The 17,147-nt window shown below is 32.0% G+C and overlaps 1 protein-coding gene across 1 annotated transcript; it reads right to left on the minus strand.

Moving 5' to 3' along the window:
* Nucleotides 1–7,412: 7,412 nt before the first annotated feature.
* LOC134688611 (uncharacterized) lies at nt 7,413–15,257 on the minus strand. The gene is made up of 5 exons (XM_063549439.1): nt 14,822–15,257; nt 11,313–12,112; nt 10,660–10,858; nt 9,984–10,100; nt 7,413–8,943 (listed from the first exon to the last, which is right to left on the minus strand). Exons 2-5 carry the CDS (start codon nt 12,060–12,062, stop codon nt 8,147–8,149), a joined length of 1,863 nt encoding a protein of 620 aa, XP_063405509.1. The 5' UTR covers nt 12,063–12,112; nt 14,822–15,257; the 3' UTR covers nt 7,413–8,146.
* Nucleotides 15,258–17,147: the final 1,890 nt, after the last annotated feature.

A 17,147-nucleotide genomic window follows, 5' to 3' on the forward strand; every position in this document is an offset into this window, starting at 1 on the left:
TCGTGTAAAATAAGATGCTTTCTACTTGCAAAAACATATTCATTTTGTTGGGAAGCAATGCATATCTGTATTTTGTAACGAGGACAAAAATGATTGGGTTTAGACTACTATGTAGAAACGATATGTACGAAGATAAATACAATAATACAGTCGTCTGATGATCAGACGGAGGTTAATGATAAGTTTAACGGTAAAGTTTAGGTTAAGTACAAGGTAACGTCTAAGGATAAGGTTACGTATAAGGTTTAATGGTAATTATAAGGATAAGTTTAAGTATAAGATTAAGGGTGATGATAAGGATAAGGTTAAGTATAAGGTTGAGGGTAATGATAAGGATAAGGTTAAGTATAAGGTTGAGGGTATTGATAAGGATAAGATTAGGTATAAGATTAAGGGTAATGATAAGGATAAGTATAAGATTAAGGGTAATGATAAGGATAGGGTTAGGTATAAGGTTAAGGGTAATGATAATGATAAGGATAAGGTTAGGTATAAGGTTAAGGGTAATGATAATGATAAGTTAAGTATAAGGTTGCGTCTGAGGATAAGGGTAAGTATAAAACTAGTTTTGAAGATAAAGAGAGGTGTGAAAAGTGAGTGTTGATAAACTTAAGATAATATATATTAATATAGTAGCGGATAAGTCTAAAGATTAGTATAAGTCATTGTATGAGGTTAAGATAGTCTTTCAGACAAACAAATCATAAATACACAAGGACTAGTATGATAACTCTTTAATATTTCATTTACAATTCTATTGCATTATCTTAAAATATAGTCTTGAAAAATAAGATGCTTTCTTCTTGCAAAAACATATTCATTTTTTTTGGGAAGCAATGCAGATCTGTATTGTGTAACGAGGACAAACATGATTGGGTTTAGACTACTATGTAGAAACGATATGTACGAAGATAAATACAATAATACAGTCGTCTGATGATCAGATTGAGGTTAATGATAAGTTTAACGGTAAAGTTTAGGTTAAGTACAGGTAACGTCTAAGCATAAGGTTACGTATAAGGCTGAGGGTAATGATAAGGATAAGTTTAAGTATAAGATTAAGGGTGATGATAAGGATAAGGTTGAGGGTAATGATAAGGATAAGGTTAGGTATAAGGTTAAGGGTAATGATAATGATAAAGTTAAGTGTAAGGTTGCGTCTGAGGATAAGGGTAAGGTTAAGTATAAGTTACGTTTGAGGACAACGGTAAGTATCAAATTAGTTTTGAAGATAAAGAGAGGTGTAAAAAGGGAGTGTTGATAAACTTAAGATTATATATATTTATATAGTAGTGGATAAGTCTATAGATAAGTTTAAGTCATTGTATGAGGTTAAGATAGTATTTCAGACAAACAAATCATAAATACACAAGGACGAGTGTGATAACTCTTTAATATTCCATTTACAATTCCGTTGCACTATCTTAAAATATAGTCGTGTGAAATAAGATGCTTTCTACTTGCAAAAACATATTCATTTTGTTGGGAAGCAATGCATATCTGTATTGTGTAACGAGGACAAAAATGATTAGGTTTAGACAACTATGAAGAAACGATATGTACGAAGATAAATACAATAATACAGTCGTCTGATGATAAGATTAAGGTTAATGATAAGTTTAACGGTAAAGATTAGGTTAAGTACAAGATAACGTCTAAGAATAAGGTTACGTATAAAGCTAAGGGTAATGATAAGGATAAGTTTAAGTATAAGATTAAGGGTATTGATAAGGATAAGTTTAAGTATAAGGTTGAGGGTAATGATAAGGATAAGGTTAGGTACAAGTTTAAGGGTAATGATAAGGATAAGTTTAAGTATAAGGTTGAGGGTAATGATAACGATAGGTTTATGTATAAGGTTGAGGGTAATGGTAAGGATAAGATTAAGGGTAATGATAAGGATAAAAGGCTAAATATAAAGAATTTAAAACTAAATAATTTCAAGTCAACCAGGATGCCATTTGTTTGCAATTGAAAACAATTTTCAAGAAGCACAGATTTTCTTAAGCATACGTAGAGAAGTACATTACGATGAAGGTAAGGAATATGATACGATATGAACAAAATGAAATTGTTACCATGAGTTTATCTGATGACAAGGATTAGAGTAATGATATAAATAAGGTCAAGTTTAGGGTAAAGGAACAGGGATAAATTGAAAGAAAAAATAAGTTAATTAAAAACCATTTTTAATAGAAAAATTGTGTGTAGATCAGGACAACGTAAACAATAAGATTGTGGATAAGGATAAGAAATGTTAAAAACGGTAATGATTATTAATGACGTCAGCTTTAACCTATACTGAAAAGCAGTTATGACTGCCAATTTACCTGCCGGTTTTCTAGTTTTACTATTTAATTCTCATTATTATCAAGTTCAAACGTTTTGCATAACATTCGGGTATCATTTTGAATACACATACTTTAACGATATTCATATTCTACTTTTTTATTCGTATCTGCAACTTCATGTTTCTTATACATTTTGTATTCAAAATCTTCTTCTTTTTTTTTCTTACGAATTGTGCTTACATTACAGTGAGGTCTAAAACGGTAAGTCGATTTTATATCATTAATATTCTCCAGTTAAGTCAATTTATATAATATGACCATAGAATCTTTTAGTTTTCCATTGTTAGTTTTCGGAGTATCGATGTGTAGTGACTAACTAAATGTTAATAAATGCCTAAATATCTATATTATCAGAATCAACTGATTAGTCAATACAAAACACTAGGTTAAGGATATTGACTTATGTACTGAGCATAGTTCAGACCTTTTCTAGATTAGATATAGAAATGTGCCTATCATTTGTTTTTAGAGAATACATTTTTCTCAATAGTTGAAACGGTCAAAGTAATCGAAGTAGAGTTAAGTTGACTGAAAATTGCGTAAAGAGCAAAGCTTAACCCGGGATATTATTATGCACCAGACAAAACACTAGGTTAAGGGTATCGTTTGTAGATTTTGCGTTTTTACTGTTTTGAAACGAGCGTCACTGATGAGCCTCAAGTAAACGAGACAAGCTTCTTTTTGTAAAAATGTAAAAATGATCTCCTTTATTAATATAATTATTGTGAGGACATTGAGCTTACTGTCAATCCTGAAACTAGGAATAGAGCTTGGGGCAAATAAAAAATTGGAAAATATTGGCTTGTCAATCTCATTAGTCGAAAATGAACTGATAATATCATAGAATAGCAAAATGAAGAACGACCGAAAAATAAATAACAGCCTACATAGAAAACTGAGACTGAACAACACAAACTTCATTGTTAAAGATGAGTCATCGCAATGTTACAGGAAGGAGTGATGGTATGATTGGGGATACGTTGTACTGCAAGATGTGATCCAGGATAAATTTAAGAATGAAGACAGAGTTTAAGGATAAGTGTTAGTTTAAAATGACGAATTAGACCCTTAAGTTAGGGTTTAAAACAGCGGTAACTTGCTGGCTAAAAGCAATGTAAATTAAAGGTTTGAGTTTTCAAAACAAGAGTTATCACAAAGCAAACCAACGTTTTTCTTATTTTTTCAGATTGAGTCATGGCAAACCCAACTGAAACACCACCAACAGAAAAATACAAAAGTTCTGATGATGAATCAGAAAGTGGTAAGCTATCGAAGTTTTAATGTCAAAACATATCAATGAGACATGAGATACATTTATTGCCTTTTTAAGTATATTGAACAGAAAGTTGAATCTTCGCTTTTACCTCAACCCTAAACCTGAAGTGTTTGAGTTTCAATAGTCTTGTGAAAAATAATTGCATTCCTAATATCGAATACCTCCTCCTCCTTCCTATAATACGACTAAAACGAATCCTAAGTTCTCATAAAAGAGAAGCAAAAGATATCAAAGGGACATTCAAACTCATAAGTCGAAAATAAACTGACAACGCCATGGCTAAAAAAGAAAAAGACAAGCAAAAAATAGTTCACCAAACACAACATAAAGATTGAGGAACACTAACCCCATCAAAAATGCGGGTGATGTTATGTCGCTATTTCATTTTGTCTCTAAAAAAGGCACATATCGGGTGATTCACTACAGTTGAATTATCATTGATTCAATTCTAACATCTATAGGCCTCCAACAATTCCTATTTTGAGGTTTAGGTGGATCATTGATGATCACAAAAAAGATTGGGCTAAGACTGGCGTTTAGTAACGACATGTACGAAATAGAATTTGATATTAAAGTAGTTCGAGGATAAGGGTATGGTTAATGAATAGTATAAGTTGTTGTCTATGGATAGAGATTAGGTTAAGTTTAAGGTTAAGGAAAACAATAAGGATAAGTTTTACATTACGGGTTAGTATAAAGATATATCAAAGGATATAAGGTTAACCTTTAGGGTAAGGGTAATGATGGGGATTTTGTTTGGTTGAAGGTTATATCTTAGTTTAAGGAGAATGATAGGGATAAGGTTGAATACAATGGTATAGTGCTAAAAAGGTAAAGCTGCAAAATGCGAACTAAAATCTAATTATAAAGTCTGAGGATGAGGGTGAGGTAAATTATAAGGGTTAGAGCTAGGGTTATGTTTGTGAAGATTTGAATAAGATTAGATCTAACCCTAACCCTAACCCATAAGGATAAGGGTTGAACATAAGTTCATGTCTAAGGATACGATAAGATTTCATTTTAGTTGAAGGTTAAGAGAACGTTACGTTTGAGGATAAGGAGAAGATAAAGAGACAAGTGGTAATAAGGACAGGGGCTAAAATGCAGATAAGAATAAGTTTAGAGATGAGATTAAGTGATGGTATCAGGGTTAGGATAATTATTCAAGTAAACGCATCCGGCAAACGCAAATGATCACTCTATGGTTTTGGATAATATCGTGTTTTCTATTTACGAAGTAATTGTATGATTGCAAAATTATTAAGGTGGCTGGGGGGTATAAAAATCTAATATAGGAATTGCCTAATTTTTTTAGTAAATGAACTTTATCATATGTTTGGTGAAAACAAAAATAAAAAAATCGGTTCACCGTCTAGTTATTTTTTTTTTAGGGTTCAAATTTTTATGGTTTTCATTCAAGATTACTAAAGAAATGATAGGGAAATGAACGCAAAGCTACCTTTTTTGAGGAATTTCTAATGAAACCTAATATAAGATTTTTTAATGTTAGTATTTTTTCCGTTGCTTAAATATTTTTTTTACATAATAAAAAATAAAATCAACAAGTCACCGTCTAGTTAAGACAAAAAACGTACATCATTAAAAATAGTTGGCATTTTTTTCAAAGTTTGGAACTATATATATATATAAAATACAACAGACCTGTTTATAGAAACTTGTTATACCTTCTATACATGTAAGACCATATATTATATATATAACATTTTCAAACAATCGCAGATGATTTGCATATTTGTTGCCATGGCAACCATAGGTAAAAAGGGAAAATCACTAATTTTTGGCCAATCTTTTAATGTTCAGTTCAAATTAAAGATCATACGATTTGAAAAATGAACAGAAACTTATTCTTCAATAGAGATGTGTTTTTTAGGACCTGCATATATATATGGAGGTCGTAATTCCTAGGGGCGAATAGTTCTTAGTATGTCTGAAGTTCTCTTGCTAAATATCATTGGTTTCAGTGGATAATATTAGCATTTCGTTTGATTGTAATGAAACTTGGACAGCTGAAAAGTAAATTCAGTTCTTATTTACTTATGGGGTTTTTAACAATCATGACTGGCTATAATGTCCTAGGATAGTCGGTCATAAGGCATTGACCATAGGAATTACGGGGATGGGGGAATAACAGTGATATCTTCAACACAGAGAAGTAATTTTCGCCTCAATAAAAGTTTCAAGACAGCTCCTAGCACAGGATTTTGCAGCTAATTCTTGCTAAATATTGGGTCAGTATGTGATCCCTTTCCTCCATAATGCATACTATTTCAATAATAACACTAGTTTCCTGCTGGAGTAGCACAATATTCCTTACATACAACAAATATAGTTGATATATAGCTATTGCTTAAAAATACAGCCGTAAACCCGAAAAACACGACTATTACCACTGAACGAGGGAAATCAGTTCAAGGTCAGATGACACCTGCCAAGTATCACATATACACTTTAGTCTTTCTATATACTAGACATATTGCTTGATATATAAACTGAGTATGGACTTGACTGATTCATGAAATGAGTTCAAGGTCAAGTAAAATCTGTCTGACCGGCATGTATACCTTGCAAGGTACACACATACCAAATATTGGTATTCTAATAATCATATTAATAAGAGCAAATAAACATTACAAAAAAAATAATAGAAAAAGGTTAAGTCACTCAACCATGAAAATGAGGTCAAGGACTTTGGACATGTGACAGCCGGAAACTTCATAATATTAGACATCTATATACGACGTATAGAGCATTCAGGTCTTCCATCTACTAAAATATTGAAGTCGTAGGCTAAAAAAAAATACCATACACACTCTCTCAGAAAGATGACTTGCACTGATTATTCAGTTTTCTAGACCATAGCTCATCTACAAAAGACCACAGGGACCTCCACTATTTGTATTCTAATTTTGATAAAAAAATGATAGCAAGTATATAGATCTTGTAATACTTAACCTTCATGCAATGTACACTATTGCTATGGTTCAACTGAAGCTGACCATCTGGAAGTTCTTAACTGGTCAGCCTGATCCAAAACAACTAATGAATTAAGTCAGGAGCCTGTTTTAAGTGGTTGTCGTTCGTTGATGTGTTACTCATTTGTATTTGTTCAATTTTGTACTTAAATAAGGCTGTTAGTTTTCTCATTCATCATTGCATGGCCATTTTTGAGCTGACCATGCAGAATGGTCTTTGCTCATTGTTGAAGGACATATGCTGACTTATTTTTCAGTATGTATTTGTTTGTGGGCCAGCTGAAGGACGCCTTCGGGTGTGGGAATTTCACGCTACATTGAAGACCTATTGGTGACCTTCTGCTGTAGTTTTTTCTATGGTCAGGTTGTTGTGTCTTTGACACATTCCCTATTTTCATTCTCAATTTTAATGTAAATTTTTGTTTCATTTAGTCTTTAGTGAAGAGTTGTCTCATTGGTAATCATACCACATCTCTTTTTTTATAATCCTGTCATAGATTGTACACGACCCTCATTGACCAGCACAAGAAGTGTCTTGTAAAAAGCAGGAACTGCTCATCCTTCCAGAGCATCTAAGTACAACCCCTGTTTTAGTGATATTCTTACTGTACCTAGCACTTTTATTTTTTTTGCTTGCCTTTTTTCCTTTGGTATGTGCTCTAAACGCATTTTGTGACACTTTGTTATTCACAACTTTTAAGATAAATAGACAAACAAAATTATTCAGTTCTGCTGAAATAACACAATTGATGTCCAGTTATATCATGCACAAATAATAAATAACAAACCACATTCCAATTTTAAAGTGAGGCCATATAAAAATATGTGTGTGTTTCGGACTTCTTAACCAATCTATGATGAACCCTTTCAAGCCTGAAAGTTCTCAGCATTTTGTAAAATTTGTTCTATTTTTCAAACAAACTGATATTAAAACTTTTCTGTTGAAACTTATATTTATGGAATCAAGACTGTGAAAAGGATTTAGAATTATTAATCAAAAATAGATACAACCCTTTTTTTTACAAAGAAATAGGAAGCACACATATATTTTATTTCCCTTCTTTTATTTTCATTTTTGTTTATTCATAACAAAAGTGATGATATTTGTTATAATGATACATGGAATTCAAGATATCGTCTAATCAGAAAGAACAACACACACAATATTTATGTTAATATATATGTAAGGTGGCTTAGGACAAAAAAAGTTTTGGCCAAAAAATTCAACATTATTGTTTTTATCAAAACTGTTATGCATTCCCTTATATCTGGTTTATAATCATAAATACAGATAAACTATTAGACCAAATATTTTGGAAATTTTTGTAGGTCAGGTCTGTTTTTAGTTTTATTCATCAATAAATCTATTTTTCTAATAAGTTTAAAACAAAAAAGTGTATACTTCTTATAAGGAGTGATTGTGAGCATAAATGAACAATGCACCTATATAAATATATCACTTAGAATTTAAAAATATTTAAAAAAGCAATTTATATCATAGTAAGTTTAAAATTGCCCAAGCCACCTTAACTTTCAGGAGTCAAAAAGTCATACATCTTTTGAATAATCTTTTTACAACTGGTTACACGCACTTTTCCTTGATTCGTAAGTTCGGACAACAGTGCGCGTAAACCATCTAATCCATTTCTTTCAATAGATAATTTTAAATGACACAACCTTAAATTAGAACGTGCAGCTTTCAAAGCTGTGGCTTTAGATAAAGCTTTACAGTTAATAGCCTCACTAAAAGTTGTTAAATTATCTTGATGCATGTGACAGTTATGTGGATAGTTGGAAGAAAAAATAAAATCTTTGATGTTATCAGATATAACATTTCCTTGTGATGTACAAGTGATTAATCTAAATAATAGTCTAGTGTCCTCTAAGGCATTATGAGCAGCATAGGTTTCATCAAGAAGTGTGTCAACAAGATTTGTCTGACTATAAGAACTTAGTCCAGGAACAACATGTTTAAATACATCTAAACTATCTACAAATCCAATTATATGGCTACAAAATTCTGAGTACATGTTATAAAATCTTAAGGCATTGTACAAAATATGACAGTCAAATCTCTTGATATTGTGTCCAACAAGAATTGGTTTACATGAAAATTCTGACAGAAATGTAATGAAATCAGTAAGAGCTTGATGTGGATATTTAAAGTTGACTGGTTTTGAATTGTACAGCATATTGTTTCCACGCACTGTGATCTTTGTGATGTTGGTGGCTTCTTTTGATATTGGTTGGCTTGGTAAGATGTAGGTATCAAAAGTGCTGTCTTTTGAACAGGCTGCAAGTTGTATAATATCAGATGATCTACCTGAAAAAAAGAAATTATAATGCAATAGGTACTATTACAGGAATGATTCAGGGGTTCAATAAACTTTTGTTTCATCATCAATGATTGTATAAAGTCTCATGCTACCTTCGGGTTTAACCTTAAAGCTATAAAAAAAACTCTCTGTCCCTGAAATCATTTTTGTTGCATAATAATATTATTTTGCTTGTGACATTGCATGCAAGAGAAGTTAGAATCATAATTTACTATGCATATTTGAATGTCTCTACTTTAATATGTAATTTTAAACACAGTATGAAAACAACATTCATGAGTTAGTTACAGGTCATTCAATATTTTTAATTTGAGATGGACATACAATTACTTGCATAGCAATACAATACAACACAAGACTACCATCCAACAACTTAAATTTTAGCTTTTTTCTATTCATGTTATAGTCATAACATTCATGGGTACAGAATGGGGACAAAAATGGACTCTCTTAAAGCTTGATTCAGGTCTAAATTTGGATTGTAATTAAATATTTGACATATTATAGGTTTCTGAATAAATGAAGTCAAAGAACATGAAATTGGTTATATGAATTTAATTAGGGACGACATCAAAAGATCGATGTAGGATAAAAAACTGATTTCAAATAGTTTGATGTTGGGGTGGAAGGTGGAGTGGGGTTGGGGTCAACATTGCTGCAAGTTTTCTTAATTCAAAATCGATTTTACATATATCCATAGAGGTAAATCAATTTTTCCCAAATTAAGTAAAGAGGGCCCTCTATCTATGTAAATTAAGTTTTTTAGGTAATTATCCGAGAACTGGAAATTTCCTTTTTTAATAAATAAAACCCCATAACTCAAAAATGTAAAATCTGAATTTTTTAGAATTCTAAAAGGAGCTTACTTCATAAGATATAAGCAATTAACCAAAGTTTTATGCAAATTGGTGAAAGCCCTTTTTAGTTCATGTCCAACATGTTGATTACAGACAGACTGGACAGATGGACAATGGTATACCACAATACGTCCTGTAAACAGACGTAAACAATGAAAGTTAAAACTTACTAAGGCCTGTGGTTTCTAAGTCAAACACCAACAAAGGTGCTACTGTAATTGCTTCTTTGTCAAATTTGTCTATTTCCATAACTTCAGGAATTTCTTCTTGATCTGGATGTTCCAGTCCTAGAACAAAAATTGTATGCATGAAGTATAAAATTGATCACATGATAAGATGACATTGACATTGAATCAGTTGTTAGAATGATGACATCAGAGACACTTAAAAGTGTATATTACCAGCAGTTTCCTAACTTTTTTTTCTGCTGTTTCTTAAATCTAAACATTTTATCCAATACAGTCAAAAGACAGTTGTATTATAAAATTACACAATATTGTAATGTGATTTTTTTAACCATTTGATGGTGGATACATGTATTTGCAACAGGCAGGTTTTACTGAATTTTGACCACAAAAAAAGCTAGATATTTTTTTTTAATTTCAAATAAATGTATCTAGGTTATGTACTTATCAGTTATCAGATCATCTTAATATAATAATTTAAGTGAAAAAACTCAAAACACATATTAAACTATCTATTAGTAAAAGCAAGTCCAATTAAGCAAATTAACATCCAAACAATGATATGTCATGAGATGATGACAATGTCAATGTAAGTGTAAAATTACATGTACTTGTTCATGGTAGATGATACCAAAAATAACTCAGTATGTAAAATAATCACCTATTTCACTTTCGTAAGTTTTTCCTTCTCTGACTTCCATTCCAGAATTCTTGGAACTTCTTTTCTTCTTCAGAAGCAGACGTTGTTTTTTTCCCTCTCTTGTCTTCGAAACAGTTGACTTTCTGTCTCTCTTTCTGTTTAATTTCAATGATCTCTTCAATGTTTCAGTACCAGGTGATAATCCAGATGATTCATGTACCTGTAATAAGTTTAACATTTAACATTTGATGGAAAGGGGAAACATTTAGTGGCTAAGCCAGTCTGATATGATACAACATGTACAACAGAATATTGGCAAATATAAGATAGATAGAGGAGTAAACGTTTGTAGCTTATACAATCAATGCTTTACTTGAAAGCAGGGAGGTAAATTTGAATTATGAATTTGCACTTATTCATGAACCTTGCCCAGTTGTTGTGTTTTCAAGTCTAATTTTATTTTTGTAATTTTAATTGTTATTGAAGATCTTTGGTTCACAGTTTTTTTAGAATCTTAGTGATCAACATCTTGTTATTCCAAAATTGTAGACACTTTTCATTGTTGAAGGTCTTATAGTTAGGTGTAAATGTATATTTGTAATTTTCTATATTGCTATTTTACATTTACACTAAATTTGCTTATGCACATAATATTAACCATATTTTACACTAACCTCAGACACATAGCTATAGCCTTCATTTTTCTGTAGAACTGCTGAACTAACTCTGTAGCTTAAGCTGGATGAGGCAGAGTAATGTTTGTATTTTGGTGCTTTAGTAGCTATGGTCATATTCAAACTCTCATTAGCTTGAGAACTTGCTAGATTTGCCAGTTTCTTTGAGTTTGGCACCAATTTATCCAAGAACAGTTTTTCAAGATCAGACTTCAAGTCCAAAGATTTTAAATCTTTGCCATGTGGAAGGCTTGAATGTTTGTAGGTGGTTTTGTCTTTTAAGTAGCCACACCAACTTTGCACACAGTGTGCATGTTCACCAAAAATGTGATCAATCGACGCTCTTAACCCATTTTCTATTCCAGTTTGGTTTCCCTTATTTTGGTCAACCATGTAGGCAAAGTTTCTGGTAATAGCATTTATCACCATTACAGATAATTCCTTATGCTTTGGCTTCATGCTGTATAATTTGTTGACGATATTTTTGGTTACATGATTGCGATCACTAGTTTTCTCCATATGAAGATCCGGCATTTCCTTAATGGCTCTGTTGTATCCAGTTGAATCATCATCCCCAGCAAGTTCTGATATTGGGACATTTTGTTCCTTCAAATCACGGATCATCTGGACAACCATGTCAGGCTCCATTGCTTTTGCTGATCCAGTCCAGTTTTTAGAGCACTTATGTTTTCTGAATACTTCTCCTTTTCTGTTTGCTATGCTGCATACTCTGCAATCCCCAGATCTCATGGTATGATGCAGAACTTTCCCAGTCTTCTGCCCAATAAGTGATGCTACTCCTGAAATCAAAATAAATACATATATGTAAATAGTCATATAAGTCACTAAGCTGTAACAAAGAAGTGGGAACATATCAAATTGTTAAAATCAGTAAAGAGAAACTCAAACTTCTTTGAACAACCACACAGACATCATCATAACATTATTTGAACATAAAAAAATATCTGTCTTATTTAAAATCTGTATAGTAAGAGCCAGATTTTATCAAAAAAGGATCCATGTTTAGATTCAGCATATCAAAGAAGCCCAAGAATTTAATTTTTGTAAAAATCAAACTTAGTTTAATTTTGGACCCTTTGGACCTTAATGTAGACCAATTTGAAAACAGGACCAAAAATTAAAAATCTACATACACAGTTAGATTTGGCATATCAAAGAACCGCAATTATTCAATTTTTGATGAAATCAAACAAAGTTTAATTTTGGACCCTGATTTGGACCCCGACTTGAAAACTTGGTCAATAATAAAAAATCTATGTACATTTTTAGATTCAGCATATCAAAGAACCCAAAGGATTCAATTTTTGTCGAAATCAAACTAAGTTTAATTTTGGACCCTTTGGACCTTAATGTAGATTAATTTGAAAACAGGACCAAAAATTAAGAATCTACATACACAGTTACATTCGGCATATCAAAGAACCCCATTTATTCAATTTTTGATGTAATTAAACAAAGATTGATTTTGGACCCGGATTTGGACCAACTTGAAAACTGGGTCAATAATCAAAAATCTAAGTACATTTTTAGATTCAGCATATCAAAGAACCCAAAGGATTCAATTTTTTGTGAAAATCAAAAATATAAAATTGAGAATGGAAATGGGGAATGTGTCAAAGAGACAACAGCCCAAATTTCATAGATTTCTATTTACTTATACTAAAGTTATGGTGCGAAAACCAAGAAAAATGCTTATTTGGGCCCCTTTTTGGCCCCCAATTCCTCAACTGTTGGGATACCAACTCCTAAAATCAATGCCAACCTTCCTTTTGTGTTCATAAACCTTGTGTCAAAATTTCATAGGTTTCTATTTTCTTATATTAGACTAAAGTTATAGTGCGAAAACCAAAAGTATTCGGACGACAACATGATACCAATATACGACCACAAAATAAAAAAAATTGTTGTCGTATAAAAAATGACTGAACTTGATCTTTGTTTCATGGTAATAAGCATCATGTATCAGTTTTATAAAATAAAGTTAATGCAAACTTGAGGACTTACAGAACAGACAACGGAAACATTTGATAACCCCCCTCCCCTTATTCCATACCGTGACCTATAGTTGTTAATTTCTGTGTCATTTGGTCTCTAACCGTCTTTTGTGCAGAGTTGTCCTATTGGCAATCATACCACGTCCCCTTTTTTATATTGTAAATTCTTTTCATGATCTAAAATTTGTACATCATTGTTAGTATTACCAGGCTACTTTTTCAAAAAAATTATTAATCCATCAAGGACAAGAATTAAATCAGTCAGTAAGAATCATTATCTCATTGAACCATGCATGCTTCAAAACAAGCTATCAACTTTTAAACATTCTCATGTGTTTCCATACATATCTAGAATATATATGATAATATCATATATAAATATCTGATTAAATTTATTAAACTTTAATACATGTACATGTATTCTTGATATATATTATTTTATAGTAAAGAGAACAAAACAAGGGCCAGTGGACTCTGCTGACTATGAGATATGGGCTTTGCTTATTGTTGAAGGCTGTATATGGTGACCTATAGTTGTTAATTTTAGAGTAATTTTGGTCTATTGTGGAGATTTGTCTCATTGGCAATCATATATTCCACATCATCTACTTTTATATGTATGGGCGAACAAACTCACTGCAGACGAACATGTTATCAGGACAAACGGACCTTATACCGCCCATAGTGGCAAAAAGTTTTTGTAAGAAATGACTACATGTAGCTACAACATTCCTATACCAAAAGTACAATCCCTTATTATAATACATACATGTACACATGATTATTTCAGGGAAAGTCTCCATATGACTGGCTCAATGCAATAATTGGTAGTCATTTATAATTGGAAAAGATAATAAAAGAGTAACATATTGAAGTACCTGTAGCCACTTTAGTATTTATATCAAAAATACCATTTCCTCTTTTCACTTCAGTGCGATAGTGAGTTTTGCCCAATTTGATTCTGTCAACATTTCCACATTCAGTACACTGAACAAACAATATTCCTGACAAGCCAAGGGGTCTGACTCCAAGTGAGTTGTGCAGGTGCAAAGGAGTACAACACTTAGTGCATTGTTGTAATTGTTTGGCAAGGACATCAAGTTCTACCACAAAACGGCAATAACTTAAATCAACAAGATCTGATGGAATGTATGTGAAGTCTAAGTCAAAATCTACATTGTAATCATTTTCTGCCGAATCTATAACGATTTCATTTTGGAAAAAAGGATCAGAACAGTTAGTGGTTGTGGTTTCTTTGACGTAAGGATGGTCGATAGTAATATCAGGGACAACATGTATATCAACTTCATCTTCAACAGTTTGTGTTACACAATTTGGTCGGTTGTAAACCAAGTTTTCTACCCTTTTAGTTTTCTGTATTTGTTTATTCTTTGAAAACTTCCCTCGCTCATTTCTTATTACAGACATACTCCTACAGCAGACGATATGCTGGTTATAATATAGTTTACGGTTGTTCCGATTTATTTTACTTACCATTTGTCTCGAGTTCTTTCAGGTGCACAGGACTTTGGCTGGTTCATTTCGTAGGTGAAACAGCATATACAAGACATATAAAAACACCGAAATATTCACCAGATTCCGTCGTTTCCGTTTATTATTTCTTAGTCTACAATAACCGCCTGAATACATTAATAACTTTCGTTTTTGACTTCCTTGTTTACATATTTATAAAACCGGAAGTGCAAAATTTAATAACAAAATAACTCATGAGATAAAAATAAATATAAATAAACGTAAGGTAAGATATTGTATTAATAAACAAATGTTTTATTGGTTCAAAACTATTTTTAATACGCTAAATAATAATGTATGAATTGTTGTGACAACTGGCCGGTTTCCGTCATGGATACCGTAACTATGCGCAACTTGTTGCGCAGTGGGCGCGAAAATTTAAACCCGTGAGCCCCCTTAATAGATATCAGGTTTAAAATTATGTGGACCAGACACTTTTGGTTTTTATACAAAAGACTTGTCAGTGATGCTTGAATAAAAAAAATCAATTAAGGTATACAGTTCACGGTTTTGATATATACAGCCAAGGCAATCTATGTCTGGGGTAGAACATCCTTATTATTGTTTTGTATTTATGACCATATCAATTATAACTCCTGGGGTAGAAAATCCTTATTATTGTCTTGTAATTATAACCATATCAATGATAATTCATGTCAACACTGACAATAGACCTTCAAAGAATGTATTTTTCTTTCAAGTTCTCATCTTGGTGATGGAAAAAAATCAGAACCCATAAAAATTTCAACCCCATCCACATTATTGATATTATTATTATTTACAACAACAAAGGCATGCATTCATTTTCTATTTACATTATAATTTTTCAATTAAAATAGTGAAGTAGTGGAAAAAACAATTCAAGAGCTGAAAGTCTTTGTAACTTGAGGGAACTTTATTTATATACCCTGATATGTAAAGTAGGGAGATGTGGTATGATTGTCAATGAGACAACTATCCATCAAAGTTCAATGTAGTGGATGTAAGCATTCCAATGCTGCTCATGACATTTAAACAATTTAATATCGTTTCAAAACATTTGATAATATATTGATACTAATAGCTTCATCTAAATTATAGTACACTGTCCTGTTATCGGTTTGACCTCATTTTTATGGTTAAGTGACTACTTGAAAAATAAGTTAGTATTTTCGTAATGTTGAATACTCTCTTATTATAAGTAAAAGGATAACTATATTTGGTATGTGCGTACCTTACAAGGTCATCATGCCCGTCAGACAGTTTTCACTTGACCTTGACCTCATTTCATGAATCAGTGAACAAGGTTAAGTTTTGGTGATCAAGTAAATATCTCAGATACCATTAGCAATAGGTCCAGCATTTTCATGGTTCAGTGGTTATAGTTAAGTTTTCAAACTACCGCAAAAATTGGAATTTTGTTGATCGTATATTGGTATGACGTTGGTGGCGTCGTCGTCGTCGTCTGAAGACATTTGGTTTTTGCACAATAACTTTAGTAAAAGTAAATAGAAATCTATGAAATTTAACACAAGGTTTATGACCACAAAAGGAAGGTTGGGATTGATTTTGGGAGTTTTGGTCCCAACAGTTTAGAAATTATGGGCCAAAAGGGTCCAAAATTAAACTTTGTTTGATTTCATGAATAAATGAATTATTAGGTTCTTGGATATGCCAAATCTAACAGTGTATTTAGATTCTTAATTGTTGGTCCTGTTTTCAAATTGTTTTACATTAAGGTCCAAAGGGTCCAACAAAAATTGAATTCTTGGGGTTCTTTGGTATGCTGAATCTAACCATGTCTTTAAATTTTTGATATTTGAGCCCGGTTATCAAATTGGTCCACATTGAGGTGTAAAGGGTCTAAAATTGAACGTTATTTGATTTCATCAAAGAATTTTTGGAGTTCTATGATATGCTGAATCTAACCATGTATTTAGATTTGATTTTGGATATTGGACCATAATAGGTAAATGTCCAATTTACAATTTTTAAGTTTTAAAGTTTCATTCTGTGTCAGAAACCTATGTTGTGTCAACTATTTAATCACAATCCAAATTCAGAGCTGTATCAAGCTTAAATGTTGTGTCCATACCTGCCCTAACTGTTCAGAGTTCGACCTCTGCGGTCGTATAAAGCTGCGCCCTGCGGAGTATCTGGTTGTGTTTTGGTCTGTTTTTCTTATACTGTATGCAATAGGTCTACTATATTTGGTGTCTGGAATTATTGTAAGGTGTACATGTCTAGCTGGCAGGTGTCATCTGACCTTGACCTCGTTTTCATGGTTCAGTGGTCAAAGTTAAGTTTT

The sequence above is a fragment of the Mytilus trossulus genome, chromosome 10, assembly GCF_036588685.1.
Source record: "Mytilus trossulus isolate FHL-02 chromosome 10, PNRI_Mtr1.1.1.hap1, whole genome shotgun sequence".
Lineage (NCBI taxonomy): Eukaryota > Metazoa > Mollusca > Bivalvia > Mytilida > Mytilidae > Mytilus > Mytilus trossulus.

What these genes read in the sequence shown, in the direction of transcription:
- LOC134688611 (XM_063549439.1), bottom strand. Translation starts at nt 12,062, where the DNA reads ATGAGATCTGGGGATTGCAGAGTATGCAGCATAGCAAACAGAAAAGGA. An exon ending in AACTTACGAAAGTGAAATAG is followed by an intron (nt 10,101 to 10,659) that starts GTGATTATTTTA and finishes TTTTTGTTCTAG; the next exon opens with GACTGGAACATCCAGATCAA. An exon ending in CTTAGAAACCACAGGCCTTA is followed by an intron (nt 8,944 to 9,983) that starts GTAAGTTTTAAC and finishes TCTTTTTTTCAG; the next exon opens with GTAGATCATCTGATATTATA.